The sequence below is a fragment of the Cornus florida genome, unplaced genomic scaffold (assembly GCF_030987335.1).
Source record: "Cornus florida cultivar Cherokee Brave unplaced genomic scaffold, ASM3098733v1 CherokeeBrave_3.0.0_Hap2_Chr04, whole genome shotgun sequence".
Classification (NCBI taxonomy): domain Eukaryota; kingdom Viridiplantae; phylum Streptophyta; class Magnoliopsida; order Cornales; family Cornaceae; genus Cornus; species Cornus florida.
Genome location: NW_026775574.1, coordinates 104,603,314 through 104,617,742, shown reverse-complemented (window position 1 = coordinate 104,617,742; position 14,429 = coordinate 104,603,314). Strand labels below are relative to the sequence as shown.

General features: G+C 37.7%; 2 protein-coding genes across 8 annotated transcripts; both read left to right on the top strand.

Annotated features, from left to right (window-relative positions):
• The first annotated feature begins 200 nt into the window (after positions 1 to 200).
• Positions 201 to 2,579, top strand: LOC132305501 (ammonium transporter 2 member 5-like). The gene is made up of 3 exons (XM_059803137.1): positions 201 to 806; positions 1,160 to 1,445; positions 1,834 to 2,579. Exons 1-3 carry the CDS (start codon positions 201 to 203, stop codon positions 2,379 to 2,381), a joined length of 1,440 nt encoding a protein of 479 aa, XP_059659120.1. The 3' UTR covers positions 2,382 to 2,579.
• Positions 2,580 to 4,532: 1,953 nt separating this feature from the next.
• Positions 4,533 to 13,838, top strand: LOC132304443 (pentatricopeptide repeat-containing protein At3g54980, mitochondrial-like). 7 transcript variants are annotated; one of them, XM_059802119.1, is made up of 4 exons: positions 4,533 to 7,401; positions 7,578 to 7,613; positions 11,391 to 11,543; positions 13,416 to 13,838. In XM_059802119.1, exon 1 carries the CDS (start codon positions 4,609 to 4,611, stop codon positions 7,285 to 7,287), a length of 2,679 nt encoding a protein of 892 aa, XP_059658102.1. In that variant the 5' UTR covers positions 4,533 to 4,608; the 3' UTR covers positions 7,288 to 7,401; positions 7,578 to 7,613; positions 11,391 to 11,543; positions 13,416 to 13,838. The 7 variants fall into 7 exon arrangements, with proteins under 7 accessions (XP_059658102.1, XP_059658103.1, XP_059658099.1 ...); XM_059802120.1 differs by lacking the exon at positions 11,391 to 11,543 and having other exon boundaries at positions 7,518 to 7,613; positions 13,416 to 13,544; positions 13,638 to 13,838; XM_059802116.1 differs by having other exon boundaries at positions 7,518 to 7,613.
• The last annotated feature ends 591 nt before the right edge of the window (positions 13,839 to 14,429 follow it).

Below are 14,429 nucleotides of genomic sequence, written 5' to 3'. Positions count from 1 at the left end.
ACTGTAATATGATGGAAACACAACGCAATTTTATCAGACAATGACAAAGAAGATGCTATCACAGTGACAGCTTTTCGTTAGAAACTTAGAATCAACTCACCACCCCTTTCCTGTTATATATAATCTCCACCATCATGGTATCAAAAGCATCCTTGCTCTCTCTCTCACTCTAGTGATTCTAATTTTTTAGAGTGAGAAAGATGAATGCTACAGGCTACGCTCCCCTCCCTGCTAACCTATTGCCCGGTCCTGCAAACCCGCCATGGATGAACAAGGGCGACAACGCGTGGCAGCTCACGGCTGCAACACTTGTCGGTATGCAGAGTGTGCCGGGGCTTCTGATTCTGTATGGAGGTGCAGTGAAGAAGAAATGGGCAGTGAACTCAGCTTTCATGGTGCTGTATGCTTTTGCTTGTGTTCTTGTTTGTTGGGTGGGTTGGGGTTATAGATTGTCTTTCGGGGAGAGACTACTTCCATTTTGGGGAAAGATCAATGTAGCACTGGAGGAAAAGTACCTCCTTGATCCTGCATTTCTTGGGATGTTTCCTAATGCGACTATGGTGTTTTTCCAAGGCGTTTTCGCGGCAATTACTCTGATTTTAATCGCGGGGGCTGTGTTAGGAAGGATGAATTTTTATGCATGGATGTTGTTTGTGCCATTGTGGTTAACCTTTTCATACACAATTACAGCATTTAGTATTTGGTCCCCTAAAGGTTTCCTATCCAAGATGGGAATAATCGATTACTCGGGTGGATATGTCATCCATTTGTCTTCTGGAGTTGCCGGATTCACAGCTGCATATTGGGTATGGAAGAAATTCTTCTCCTCTGACATATTTTTCATTCAATAATAATGTCACTAGTTTTTGTATATACTCTGCAAAGGAAAATGATATTTAGGCATATTTGTCGACGTGAAACAATTAAGACCATTGATGACCTGAAGTGGGGCCTGACAAATAGGCCTAACTAGTGGGATCTTCAAATTACTGCTTTGATTAGAAACTAGCGAAGTGCAATTCTACTTTTGGGAGCTAAAAATTCGAGCAAAATTTGCTTTTGAAATGCTATCTAAACAATGGCCAAGATTATATCTAGGTGAAGCAAGAGTACTAGGAAAAAAAATGCCTACTAAATGGCCCTATTTTCCCTATTGCAGGTTGGACCGCGCCTGACCAAGGACAGAGAAAGATTTCCTCCGAACAACATCCTTCTTATGTTGGCAGGGGCAGGGCTGCTCTGGATGGGTTGGACTGGATTCAATGGAGGAGATCCTTATGTTGTCAGTGTTGATGCTTCCTTGGCCGTGTTGAACACCCATGTATGCACCGCGACTAGCTTGTTGACATGGCTCATACTCGATATTCTATTCTTTGGAAAAGCTTCCATAATCGGCGCAGTTCAAGGCATGATCACTGGTTTAGTTTGCATCACTCCTGCAGCAGGTAATTTCACAAACCTACAGAGTTACAATTATGTTCTTGAAACACTATAACCCTGTCCTTGTAGTATATTACCCCGGTTGGTCCTAACGACATGGGGGTGCTAGAAGGAAGGACCAGAAACGAATCAAACCTTCGCATTATTTAGCACAAAGTGACTTTTCCTAGACTGTGTCCTTAATTGTTTGGCAGAATTAAACATTTGAGCAGCAAATTTGGCATGTTTGATGCATAAAATGCAGAGCTTACTTTAACAAAACTAGACATATAACATGATATATTAGGCTTGGTGCTACATACTTGAGTGTCTTTAACATATATAATACTATTTCACACACACACACACACAAGGAGAGAGCATACTAATATTTTACTTGGAAATTTGATTTAGGGGTTGTACAAGGATGGGCAGCTATTATAATGGGAGTATGCTCAGGCTCTATTCCCTGGTTCACCATGATGGTTGTGCACAAAAAGTCTGAGCTCCTGCAGAAAGTTGACGACACAATGGCCGTTCTACACACTCATGCCATTGCTGGAATGCTCGGAGGGATCCTCAGTGGTCTCTTTGCTAACCCGAAGCTAAACTTCTTGTTCTATGGTTTTTACAACAAATATGTTGGGCTATTCTATAGCTTTGAGAAAGGAAGAGTCCATCTCGGATTCAGACAGATTGGAGTACAACTTATTGGCATTCTATTCGTGATTGTAGTAAACATCGTGGTCACAAGTTTGGTATGCCTTCTGGTGCAACTCATTGTGCCTCTAAGGATGTCTGATGAGGACATGGAGATTGGGGACGAAGCTGCTCATGGAGAGGAAGCTTACGCTATTTGGGGTCAAGGTGAGAGGCTTGAGAATTCAAGGATCTCGACTTGCAATGACATTGAAATGCCGGGGAATAGGGCCAGGACAACCGGTCAAGTTGAGATGACATGAAGTTGCATCTAGTTTTTTTTTTTTTTTAGAGTGTTTTCAGAAACCCCTTAAGATCAGGGTCATTGTTTTTAAATGATCATTTCCAAAAGTCACAAGAACATAGGAGGTGTGTGTTTCCTTTTGTAGAGCACATACTCCCAAATAAGAGAGAATAAAAGCTCTACTGTTGCTTTGCTTTGTACTAGTTATTTATGTTAATGAACCACCACACTGAAACTTTTGTTTGTGACTTTCTGCATTTATTAAGAATCTTCTATACTTTTAACTAAGCATGCAATAAACACTTTTTCATTGTGTTACTAAACCAAATTAAATGTTCTTTAAAAGAATTTTCTACATTATGAGGGTTGCGTAGCATCTAAAAAGTTATGTTCATTCTGTTGAAAACAAGTAAGAGTTGCATATTTGTGCATTTCCTTGATATATACCTCAAAAGTGCAGCTTGATTTGGACCTCTTAATCTTGTTCATGCACAATTGACCATCCAAATCTTCCAACAGTCAGCATGTTCATATCAGACCTCTCCAGGAACGTCCCTCCTTCCATCACAACTCTGCGCAGATTCCATCATATGTCTGGCTCACCGACAGGCAGGTTCTCTTCGCTAAGTAAGATACCAGGCCTCGAACCTAGTCCAAAAGGGTGGAAGTACAAATAGACTCCAAATCCAAACAAACTTAAAAATATGTAAGTAATAACAACACACAATATGCGGATTCTGACATGTTCTCTTCGCCAAGTAAGATACAAGGTCTCGAATCCTGTCCAAAGGGTGGAAGTACAAATAAATTCCAAATCCAAACGGGCTTGTAAGGATTGGTGCAAAGTGTTTCTAGATACCTTTTATGTATTCAAACTTCCACTTGGAAATATGTGTAATAAGCACACACTATATGTGGGTTCTGGCAGGTTTTCACTAAAACACACCCTAATTCCCCTCAATCAGCTAAGTCATCTCTGGTTTGGAGCTCACCCCATGTCCCTCTCTAATCTTTCATTTCATTATGTGGTTAGCAGTTCAAAAGGGGTTAAAAAAAATAAAAAAAAAAAAAAATAAAATAAAAAAAGAAAGAAAGAAAAGAAAGCCATGTCTTTCCTTCACATTGGAAACCATTGTTGCCTTAATTTGGTTCTCATCTTTCGAATCCCATTCACACCTCTTCTTCAATTGCTAATTTAACTCTCCAACTTAATTAGTCATTTATTCAAAATAGTTTTATGTTATCAGAAAACTGAAAACAAAAACTATACAATAAAATTTTGTTTGGTTTAGTTTTATGAAAATTTAGTTATAAAAATGCTTGTTTTTTAAGAACTATAAAAGATTGTTCTTTATGAATTGTTTTTTGGTTTTTGAGTTATTGAAAACTGTTTTCAGAGTTACAAATCAATTAGACTTACAAATCAAGCAGACCTATGCATTTGGTGATTTGAAAAGTAGTACAAATAGCTTATTTATATGCTAAAACAATGCGGTCAATAAATGCTATATAAGAAAAATGATATGTGAGAATATAATTCTATTGTGTGTTTAAATAAATATATCATGTTAATAATATGTTCAATAACAATATCCACTAATACAATTAATTTGTGAAGAGGTTTATCATTCCAGTCTAATTAATTCTCAATAACATTGATTATCTTTATTTATTTTTTTTTAAGTAGAATCATATTTCTTAAAAGAAAAACAAAAAAAATAAAAATTGTTGCAAGGACAAGAAAAAAAAGTTCACTTAGGTATATACCAAAATTTGGTATGTTTGGTGGCACAAAATCGGGATGTTGGATTTGGAATCAGAAAAAATATAGCATAAACATAACATCAGTTAATTTGTGAAGGGATTTATCTAATAATTATAAAGAAATATTGAAATTTAAATTTTGTACAACAATTTTTATTATTATTGATTTTTTTTATATTTTAAAAAATAAAAATTTGTGACTGAGAAGATTGCTAATCCATTCCCTTTTGCTTTCCTCCTCTGCGAAAGAAAGAAAAGATGTTCACCAACCCAATAAAGTAGGGTAATTAGGAAACACAATAAGGAAAAATAGGTAATTAGATAAGACTAATTTGCACTATTAAATTCTAATAATAGTAATAGAGGACATTTTTAGTTATTTCTCCTGAAAAATTAAAAAAATAAAATAATACCCAGAAACAAGAATCATAAGGGGACTAAGGTTTCTAGGGTTTTTGCTAGTTCTTCTGCTGAAACAAAGCATGAGAACTTGGGTCGCCTCTTCAGCTACCCCTCCGTGGCTGATTCGTTCTCGCACAGCTAACAAAAATCTCTGCTCAGCTTCAAGTTCAAACTCCCAAAACCCCATCCTTACCGTCAATTCAATCCCAGAACCAGTGATTTCCGCTGAACCCGTCTCAGATTCTCGACTTTCAGACACATCTATCAACTCAGAATCATCATTTCCCGATAATCCCACTAGAAACACTGATTTTCCGGAGACACCCAGTCCAGAATCAAAATTTTCCGGGGAAATAACAAATTCTACCGAACCCAGCTACAAATACACCAAACCCATTACTGCAAAAAGAGATCTCACACAAACTCATGTAATAGATGTTCTTTTGAGCAACAAGCACGATCCTTATACTGCTTTGAAGTTCTTCCAATGGGCCGAGGAACAGCGGGGTTTCCTCCGTGGCGTCACTGATTCCTTCTGTGTTTTGCTCCACATTTTAAATGGTTCGTGGAATCATCAAAGAGTTGCTCGGAATTTGCTCAATCAATACGTCTCCGGTGATTCGGGCCCCAGTGCTACCGTTCTTGTAGATAATTTGGTTGATTGCTTGAAAAGGTTCGATCTGGAATCAGATTCGCGTGTTTTCAATTATTTGTTGAATAGTTATGTTAGAGCCAGACGTTATAAAGATGCTATGAATTGTTTTTATAGAATGATAGAGAGTGATATAAATCCGTGGGTTTCATGTATAAATATGCTCTTGAGTCGACTGGTTAGGAAAAAAATGATTAAAGAAGCACAAGATTTGTACTGTAATATAGTTTCAAGTGGAATAAACTATGATTCTGCTACGGTACATGTTGTGATGAGTGCTTGTTTGAAGGAAGGGATGGTAGATGAGGCACAAGAGTACTTTAAGGTGGCTAAGGCTAGTGGCCTTAAGCTCGATGCTGTCACATACAGTACTGCTATTCAGGCTGTCTGCAAGAATCCCAATTCTAAAGTGGCATGTGAGTTGTTGGAGGAGATGAAGGAAGTGGGGTGGGTTCCTTCCGAGGGCACGTTTATGACTGTAATTGGAGCTTGTGTGAAGCAGGGAAATGTGGTACAGGCTTTAAGGCTAAAGGATGAAATGGTTAGTAGTGGGAAGCCTATGAATTTGATGGTTGCCACAAGTTTGATGAAGGGGTATTGTGTGCAAGGAAATTTGGGCAGTGCTTTGGATTTGTTCAATAAGATTATTGAGGATGGACTTATTCCAAACAAGGTCACTTACGCGGTTATGATTGAAGGGTGCTGCAGGAATAGAAACGTGGAAAAGGCATATGAGTTATACACCCAAATGAAACTCCAAGGTATTCGGCCAACTGTCTATAATGTAAATTCGTTGATACAAGGATTCTTGAAAGCTGGGTTGTGGGAGAAGGCCACAAAACTGTTTGACGAGGCAGTTGAGTGTGGTATTGCTAACGTTTTCACATACAATAATCTCATATACTGGCTTTGTAAGGTGGGTAAGGTGAATGAAGCTTGTAGTGTATGGGAAAAGATGACGAATAAGGGAGTGACACCAAGTGTGGTTTCATATAACAACCTGATACTCGGGCATTGCAGAAAAGGGAATATGGACGTAGTATCAGGTTTATTTTCTGAGATGTTGGAAAGGGGTTTGAAAGCTAATGTAGTCACATATAGTATTATGATTGATGGGTATTTTAAAAAAGGTGAGACTGAACGGGCCCTAAACATGTTTGACCAAATGGTAGGGTTAGGAACTTCCCCCAGTGACTTCACCTTCAATACAGTTCTCAATGGTTTGTGCAAAGTTGGCCGCACATCTGAGGCAAGGGATATGCTGAAGAAATTTATAGAGAAGGGTTTTACTCCCATCTGTATGACTTACAATAGCATTATAGACGGTTTTATCAAGGAAAATGCCATCGATTCTGCATTGGCTGTTTATAGAGAGATGTGCGAGAGTGGGGTTTCCCCCAATGTTGTAACTTATACCAGTTTGATCGATGGGTTTTGCAAAAGCGACAATATTGATCTTGCTTTGAAAATGAGGAATGAGATGAGAAGCAAGGGCCTTGAATTGGATGTTACTGCATATAGTGTCCTCATAGATGGATTTTGCAAAAGAAGAGACATGGAAAGTGCACGCGAACTTTTTGATGAACTCTTTGAAGTCGGGTTATCTCCTAATGCAATTGTTTATAATAGTATGATTAGTGGCTTCAGAAATTTAAGTAACATGGAAGCCGCACTTGCCTTACATAAGAAAATGATCGATGAGGGGATTCCATGTGATTTGGGAACATACACTACATTAATTGATGGGTTGCTAAAAGAAGGGAAACTACTCAAAGCCTCAGATCTTTATGGTGAGATGCTTGGCAAGGGTATCGTGCCGGATGTCATCACATATACTGTTCTTGTACATGGTCTTTGCAATAAAGGACAACTAGAGAATGCACGCAAAGTCTTGGATGAGATGGATAAGAAGGATACAGCTCCTAATGTCCTTATTTATAATACATTGATTGCTGGATACTTCAGGGAGGGGAATTTCCAAGAGGCTTTTAGATTGCATGATGAAATGCTTGACAGAGGTCTGGTGCCCGACGACACAACTTATGATATTATTGTAAGTGGAAAGATTAAAGGGAATGACTCCCTTGTTGGGGCTTCATGTGTCTGAAAACTGTCAATGGCTACTATCTATAAGTTGCTTCCAGCTTTGTTTGGGCCCTCAAAGGAGAGAAATATCTTTGCCTGTGATATATTTTGTTGTCATGCTGCTCTATCTGGGAAGGTAATATTTATTTGTCACTTTCATATTGCAATTTTTCTTTAATATATTGGTCAGCACTCTGGCACGGTGGCTTGTACGTGACCTGAATATCTCATTTTCCTACTTTTTCCTTCTAGGTTCATCATCCCTCCTTGGCTTATCATAGCAAAAACTAATTACTAAAAATATTGTCACAGATATGTCCAATCTTTGCATTTTGCAGTCTTGGGAAGGTATGATTCATACACTCACTGCATGTCTTTTATATAATTTATTTATGTGGTCGTGATTTTTTTATTTTTTTTTTGTATATGGTTATGGCTTGATCATCTAATAATCATGAGCTACTTCATTGTCACCATTCAGGTTTTACGCTAAAAACTCTGTGTATATATATTTATATATAGTAATCAAAAGTTGTCTTTTTCTGGTTCAACAACCTGAAACCTAGGTATGTAATGTAATAAAATGATAAGCTGCAGGTTGAATATAAATGAATATCAGTTGTATTTTGTTGCAAATTGCAGGGTTTTTTTTTGTTCTTTCAAGAGCTTTATAATAAGTAAAATAATTTCACAAATAAAAATGCACAAGATTTCGCAATTTATTGACGCATGTTGGCATTGGAGGGATTTGGTATGGTTCCCTCCCTTGGTGCATTATACATAAATTTGCAATATTTATTAAAAAAATGATGAATGTTTATGAGAGCTACAAACAGTTTAGAGAGTGTTTATGTTGGAACCTTGAAGTAACATTGAACCTGAAGTTCAGAAGGTACTTCGGACACAATTTCGCTCACTGAAGTTATTAATAACCTATAAGACACGCCAAGATGAGAAGATATGTTCCTGAATTTGAACACATCTATAGACTAGGACGGATCTAGAAAACACTAATTATTTCCTTAGGATTACATGCCTGTATAACAGTGTTCTTTGCAGTTTTAGTCATCTGCAAGGACTGGTATTGGAGGTTGTTGAGTTCTGTTCTTCCAGAAACTGTGTAGGGATGCATAAAGGGGAGTAATGAAGGAATTAATCTGAACGCGATAGTGAAATCCAAAGGGAAAGTGGAGCCTAGGTGGTCAATGATTTTTTGAGGTCTTAAGGGAAAAACAAGTTTTCCAAATTGCTCTGCTTAATGTAATAATGGAGTCCTTAACTTGGTAGGTCTCGTCATAAATGGGAGGAAGTGTTGTCTGTTTATAGCAGTGGGTTTTGTAGGACCTTAAGGTAAGAAAAGCTCATTTCTGGGTCAACATGCAACAAAATATTTTGACAAAGTCCAATATTAGACATGGTATCCTAAGACTACATAGATAGAACCAATTTTGGTGAGGGCATTAAATGTTATATGGTGCAATTTTGGTGTGGTGGTTGGGCTCATTAAATGTGATAAGGTGGGTTGTGAATTTCAAAATTTTCAAGTATCGTGGTTTACTCCCTCTCCTGCACCCCATCTACCGTTTTATCCAAGTGGGGCTCTTGATGAAATCTGAATTCTAACCTCCATGCTACAAATACCCCAATATGTTGTTGGACATCATCTATTTATTCTACACTGCCCAAGTCCTGCTCCCAACTTGAGGTGTAGAACAAAGTTGTGATGTGAGATATGCATGTAGTGAGGGCTGTATAAGACTCTTGGAGAATCTTCAAGGTGAGTTGCCTGTAGATGAGGTATGTGTTGGAGGTCCTCAAAGTGACGTGTGCCTGTGGAAGAGTCCCCGAGGCTTATCAGTAGAGATGAAGTCATCAACTTAAATTATGCCACCTGTGAGGTCTTGTTCTTTATAGGTAAAGACATCCTCATTATCACGTGTGAAAGTGCCCGTGGAGAAGGCTAGGGCCTATAGTTATTTTACTCGGATAGGATTTCTTTGATTTTCTCAAAATGTTCGGTTGATCTCTTTGAGAGTGTGACTTGGAAAGTCGACCAGGCCAGTCTCCCGTTGACTTCAATTTCATGTACCCAAAATTGCAAGCCAAGCACATATGGAGATCCAAAAAGTTAAGTGTACCGGAAAAGCGAAGCACTTGAAATTTTTAAGTACCTTGACCATTTAGAGTTACTCAACACTAGGTCCTGCCCCCAAAAGGCTGTCTAGTAGAGACAGTAGATGGTGTTAAGAGGGAATCTAAGAGTGAATATTTCTCTTGGGTTAGTCTACAACCTTTCTCTATCTTTTTTATTGTACCTATATTACACTAAAAAAGCTACTCATTTTTTATTTTTTTATCATAATGCCCCTGAGACTTATGAAAAGTGAGAACTCTCAGGTTCTGTGTAATACTTCTCCACTTAATAATGAAGGCAAGGGACATGAGGATCAGACACTTTATTTTTCTTCCCCAGTTTCTTTAACCTATTCAAGAAGGCCATAATACAACCTTTTAAATTCCTTGATACAACACTTCTTATGATGATATCTGGTCTGGTCTATAGAAACCTTTATATAAATTGTCTTGGCTTCCCCACAACTTGAAGACGCTTTAATCCCTTGAACCAGATAAAACAAAAACAATTAAGCACAAAAAGCTAAGGAGCACATGGATGCTTAGAGGTCTCAAATTAATCCACATAATGATGAAGGTTAGACAAACAAATTTGAAGCATATCCAATGTATCAATTAATGCACCCTTGCCAATATGAACAGCATCTTGACCTGAGCCAGCATGGAGGACCTCATTCCTATCCTATTCCACCAGATTTTCCACATACAAACAATGAACAACACTCCTCTGGTCTTCCTATCTTTATATTTGTCCTTCGAGATGAACCAGTGCACAAGCTGATCAAATGAAACAATAGAACCACAGTTCCAGTGGATCACATCCGCTATCCTATTCCAAACTTTCTGAGTAAAAGAGCAAGCAAAGAATAAATGATCTATGGAGTCATGGTCCCGCTTGCAATTATAGCAGATTGGAATAGCCATAATTCCATTGATCAAGTAAGGGATCTTATCTTGAAGAATAAGAGAACTAGTATATCTTGCAGCAGACACAAGTTCTGCCCACTCCCTTTTAGAATGATGAACTCTGCATAAATTCCAGAAAATTTGGAACTTTGGAAGGCCTTTCTTCAAAACAATCACATCAGGTCCTTGATGAATAGGGATAGAGGAAATTCTGCACCATATGTCCTTGACTTCTGGCATAAGGAATTGAGGTCTACTAACCTATCTTCCATTGTGGAATTTTTATTTTTTTTTTTGACAAGTGACCCACCTTCCATTGTGGATAATCTGTTTAAGAGGACACTCCGTAGGTAAATCAAAAGTGTCTAACTATATGATAACAATAAGTCTGAATTAAAGATCTTCCTTGCCACCATGGATCAATAAGCAGCTTCAGATAAGACTCCTCCCCAACTTTAAAATTCACATTAGCAGCCATTATATCTCTAACCTCAATTAAGCACTTCCAGAAGGCAGAGTGATAATGCTCATGAGTACAATACCACAGAGACTGAGATTGTAAGTAAAGAACCCTCATCCAGTTACATAAACTGCTATTTTTATTCTGAATCAGATCCCAGAAAAGCTTACACTTAGCTGCTTTGTCTAATCAGATTCTGGGTTTGTTCCGATAGTCTTCTCATCAAAATGGGTTACCGAACACAGTGAGCAGATCATGGATAGTCTTAAGGGACGCGGATCCATACATAGACCAATTAGGTTTGATGGAACTAACTATAGCTATTAGAATGCTAAGATGAGAGCCATTTAAAATTAATTGATGACAAAGTCTGGTAGTCCCTAAGAACTAACCATAGCTATTAAAATGCTAGGATGAGAGCCATTTAGAGCATGCAGGCATCTGATACATCATATTTGTGCATTCTAGTGATCTTTGATTACTAGAGTTTTGTTTTTTTTTTTTTTTGTTTTTCATCCATCATAATACATCTAATATGGTGAGTGAATCAATCCTTTGTTGAACAATTGATTGCTGCGTTTCAAAGTTTTCACAACAATCGTACTAACAAGGGCAAACGTTGCTAGAAAGGAGAGATCAGAAATCCATGAAGAAGTAGATCGCGTGAGGAGCGGATTTGTTGACAGATTAGTAGCTTGAGGATCGGGGCTTGATCTTGCTTAAGTCTATCGGTCAGGAGGAACTAAGGGATTCTTGGGGCAGAGTCTGGTAACTTAGTTGTAAGTTGTAACCTCTTTCTTTTGGTCTGACTGGTTACCCATGGTTTTTTTCATTTGGGCTTTCCATGAAAAATTCCTTGTGTACTTGTGTGTGATTACTTTATTTTTACTGTCTTATATTTTCACATGCATGTTAAACAACATGTACTGGTTGAATTACTTGCCTGCTATATAGTTTCATTTTAAATTGTTAGTTTCGTTATAATTTAAAATTCTGTTAAAGTAATTTAGAAATTAATAGAGTTTTAATTTATGACCTATTCCCCAACCCCCTCCCTTTAGGCTTTAGATCACACGGCCTTGTACTACTCTACTCAGAGAGTAGGTTTGGTTGGATAGTCTTCTCAAACTTAAAAGGGCAAACTTGAAAGGAACTATTAGTGATTCTGTCTTGCCATCAGAATCAAAGCAATTCAGCTCCTCTTGATAAGATGTCGAATTTTTTTTTTTTTTTTTTTGTGGTACATCAAATTATTAAAGGACAACTCAGTGCTTATCAAGAATTGGTCCTCCCTCATAAGAAGTTTATTATTCTTCTATACCTTATCTTTTTAATTGTATTTTATTATTATTATTATTTTTTTCCTAGTTGGTACTCCATACATGCCTCCACTGAGGCTCGAACCTCTGACCTCTCTTTGAGAAGTAAGGGTTTGGTACCACTAGGCCACTGGCCTATTGGTAATTGTATTATTATTAGATCAGCTGAAACACTCAAAGAATGTAATGACAAGTAAAGAACATTATGCAAATGACATGTAAAGGCATAAAGTAAATGACATGAAAAGAAATGGCTTTGAGAAATTTTGGTTCTCATAAATGCTTATTTTTTGTGTACCTGTAAAAAGGCATAAAGGAACGAGTTATAAAATGTATTTGTTTTTGAAAAAGTAGACATGGCATGAATATGATCGTGTTATTATCATGGAATGTGATGAAAAGCAACATGAAAGGTGTTTCGGCTTAAACCCGCTTACAATATGTCCCCAGCGGAGTCGCCGGCTGTCTCACTTGAGGACTCGCTGGAAGCCGATCGCGACGAAAATGCCGGGTCAAGTAGTCGGCTAGCTGTCGTGAGGTCCGTGAACTTTAAATGTGACGGGGGTGGAAGGTGTGATGTGATGGGGTAGGGCCAATGTGTTCGGAGTCGCCACCTAACATCGAGTTTTGGCGTGTTAGGTCACCTAAGGGTACTCTAATGAGTGAAATGGAAAGAAGTCATGAGGGGGCCCTAGTGTGACTCTCTACTAGTCGGCGTGAACCAAATCAGTGGGTTCGGAGTTTGGTTACTCTTGGGAAGGTGTTAGGCACCACATGACGCATCATCCAAAACATAATGATAAAAGTGCCGACATGACATCTAAAAGGTGGTAGGATTTGAGGTTCATAATGTTGGCAAAAAGTGAATGACACTGTTAATTGGATTGGGTTCTGATTTCTGTGTGCAATATTCGGTAAAGTAAGGAACACACACACCCATTTTGAGCCTACTTGGGGATTGAATCCTCGACCTCTTGTTGGGAAGTGGAGATTATACCACCTAGGCCAAGGGCACGGTGGATATTATTTACTTATAAGATACCTGGTATAGTATAGACATGTCAACTATTATTGTAGAGAAGTTTTCTATATTGCAGTATTTTGGAGCTCAATAAATATTTTGAGCATGCACGCTTCTTTTTTTTTTTAATGAAAAATAGGCATGCACGCCTTCTGAACTTCGATTGGGTGCTATATGCCTACTATATTCTGTGTTCCAACTGGACATTGTATTTTATAGTTACAAAGCTGACATCTTATTAAGTTATTATTTGTTAACTAACTTCATATCACCTCATTCTTGGTTTTCCTTATTCTCTTAATGGTGTTCAGTTCAGCCGGGGACAAGATATTGATGAGTTCGTGTCAGGACTCAGGCTGCGTAAGGGTTTAAAGGACTGGAAACATTGGACTTTCGCTAGAACCAAGGAGACTATTTCCTATCTGATGCTTTTAGACACGGTTAGATTGAACTGCCTTTTTGGAATTGTTATGCGGTGGTCTTCAATCGGCGACAACCGACTGTAAAACCTATGTCGTATCTTTGATGAATAGATTGGAGAGAGAGAATCATGTGGCTGACCTTATTCACATGGAATAAAGGCAAAGATGATGATGGTCTTCGATTCCTCCCGGTAAATCATGGGTGGATAACCAAGTTGTATATATTTCTTTCAATTAGACCAATTGTAACATATATTGATATGGTTAAATTAATTGTTGTCCTCCAGTAAAAGTGGAACTGGCTATGGTTTCTATGTCTTCTAAGAAGGTGAAAATATTTCTTCCTGTTTGGTTTGGCTTCTCATGAATATTATCTTGTTTTCTTGAAAGATGGAAAAGAACAAAGACAAGACCCTGAGGACACTTTTAAGTTCAACCATAAAGACAAGCTTTAGTTGTGATTGAATAGAAAATTTCTACCAATATCAAACTTCCACCATTTTAAGTTCAGCTGCTTCAACCACAAGACCCTGAGGACACAAAGCATAATATCTACATGGAACCAGACTCATTAAGAAGGGCAACATAGACAAACACTTGTGATATTTATATTATTATTCGATAGACCTATCAATTCTTGGTGCCATAAACTTATTCCCCATGTCCCTCTAGTTTTTATTTATTTATTGTATGATAGTTTCTTTTTTATCTATGAACTTGTATATAATGTGCCCACAGATGGTATAATCTAAATATTTTCTTAATTTATATTCTAACGGTTAGAAGTATGCGACTTTATTAGAGAAACTTGTGCAAGAAATCACAACAGATAGTCCTAACAAGTGATGAGATGACACTTTTCTCATCGTCGGATTTAAACTTGTAGTTATTATGAGAAAAAAG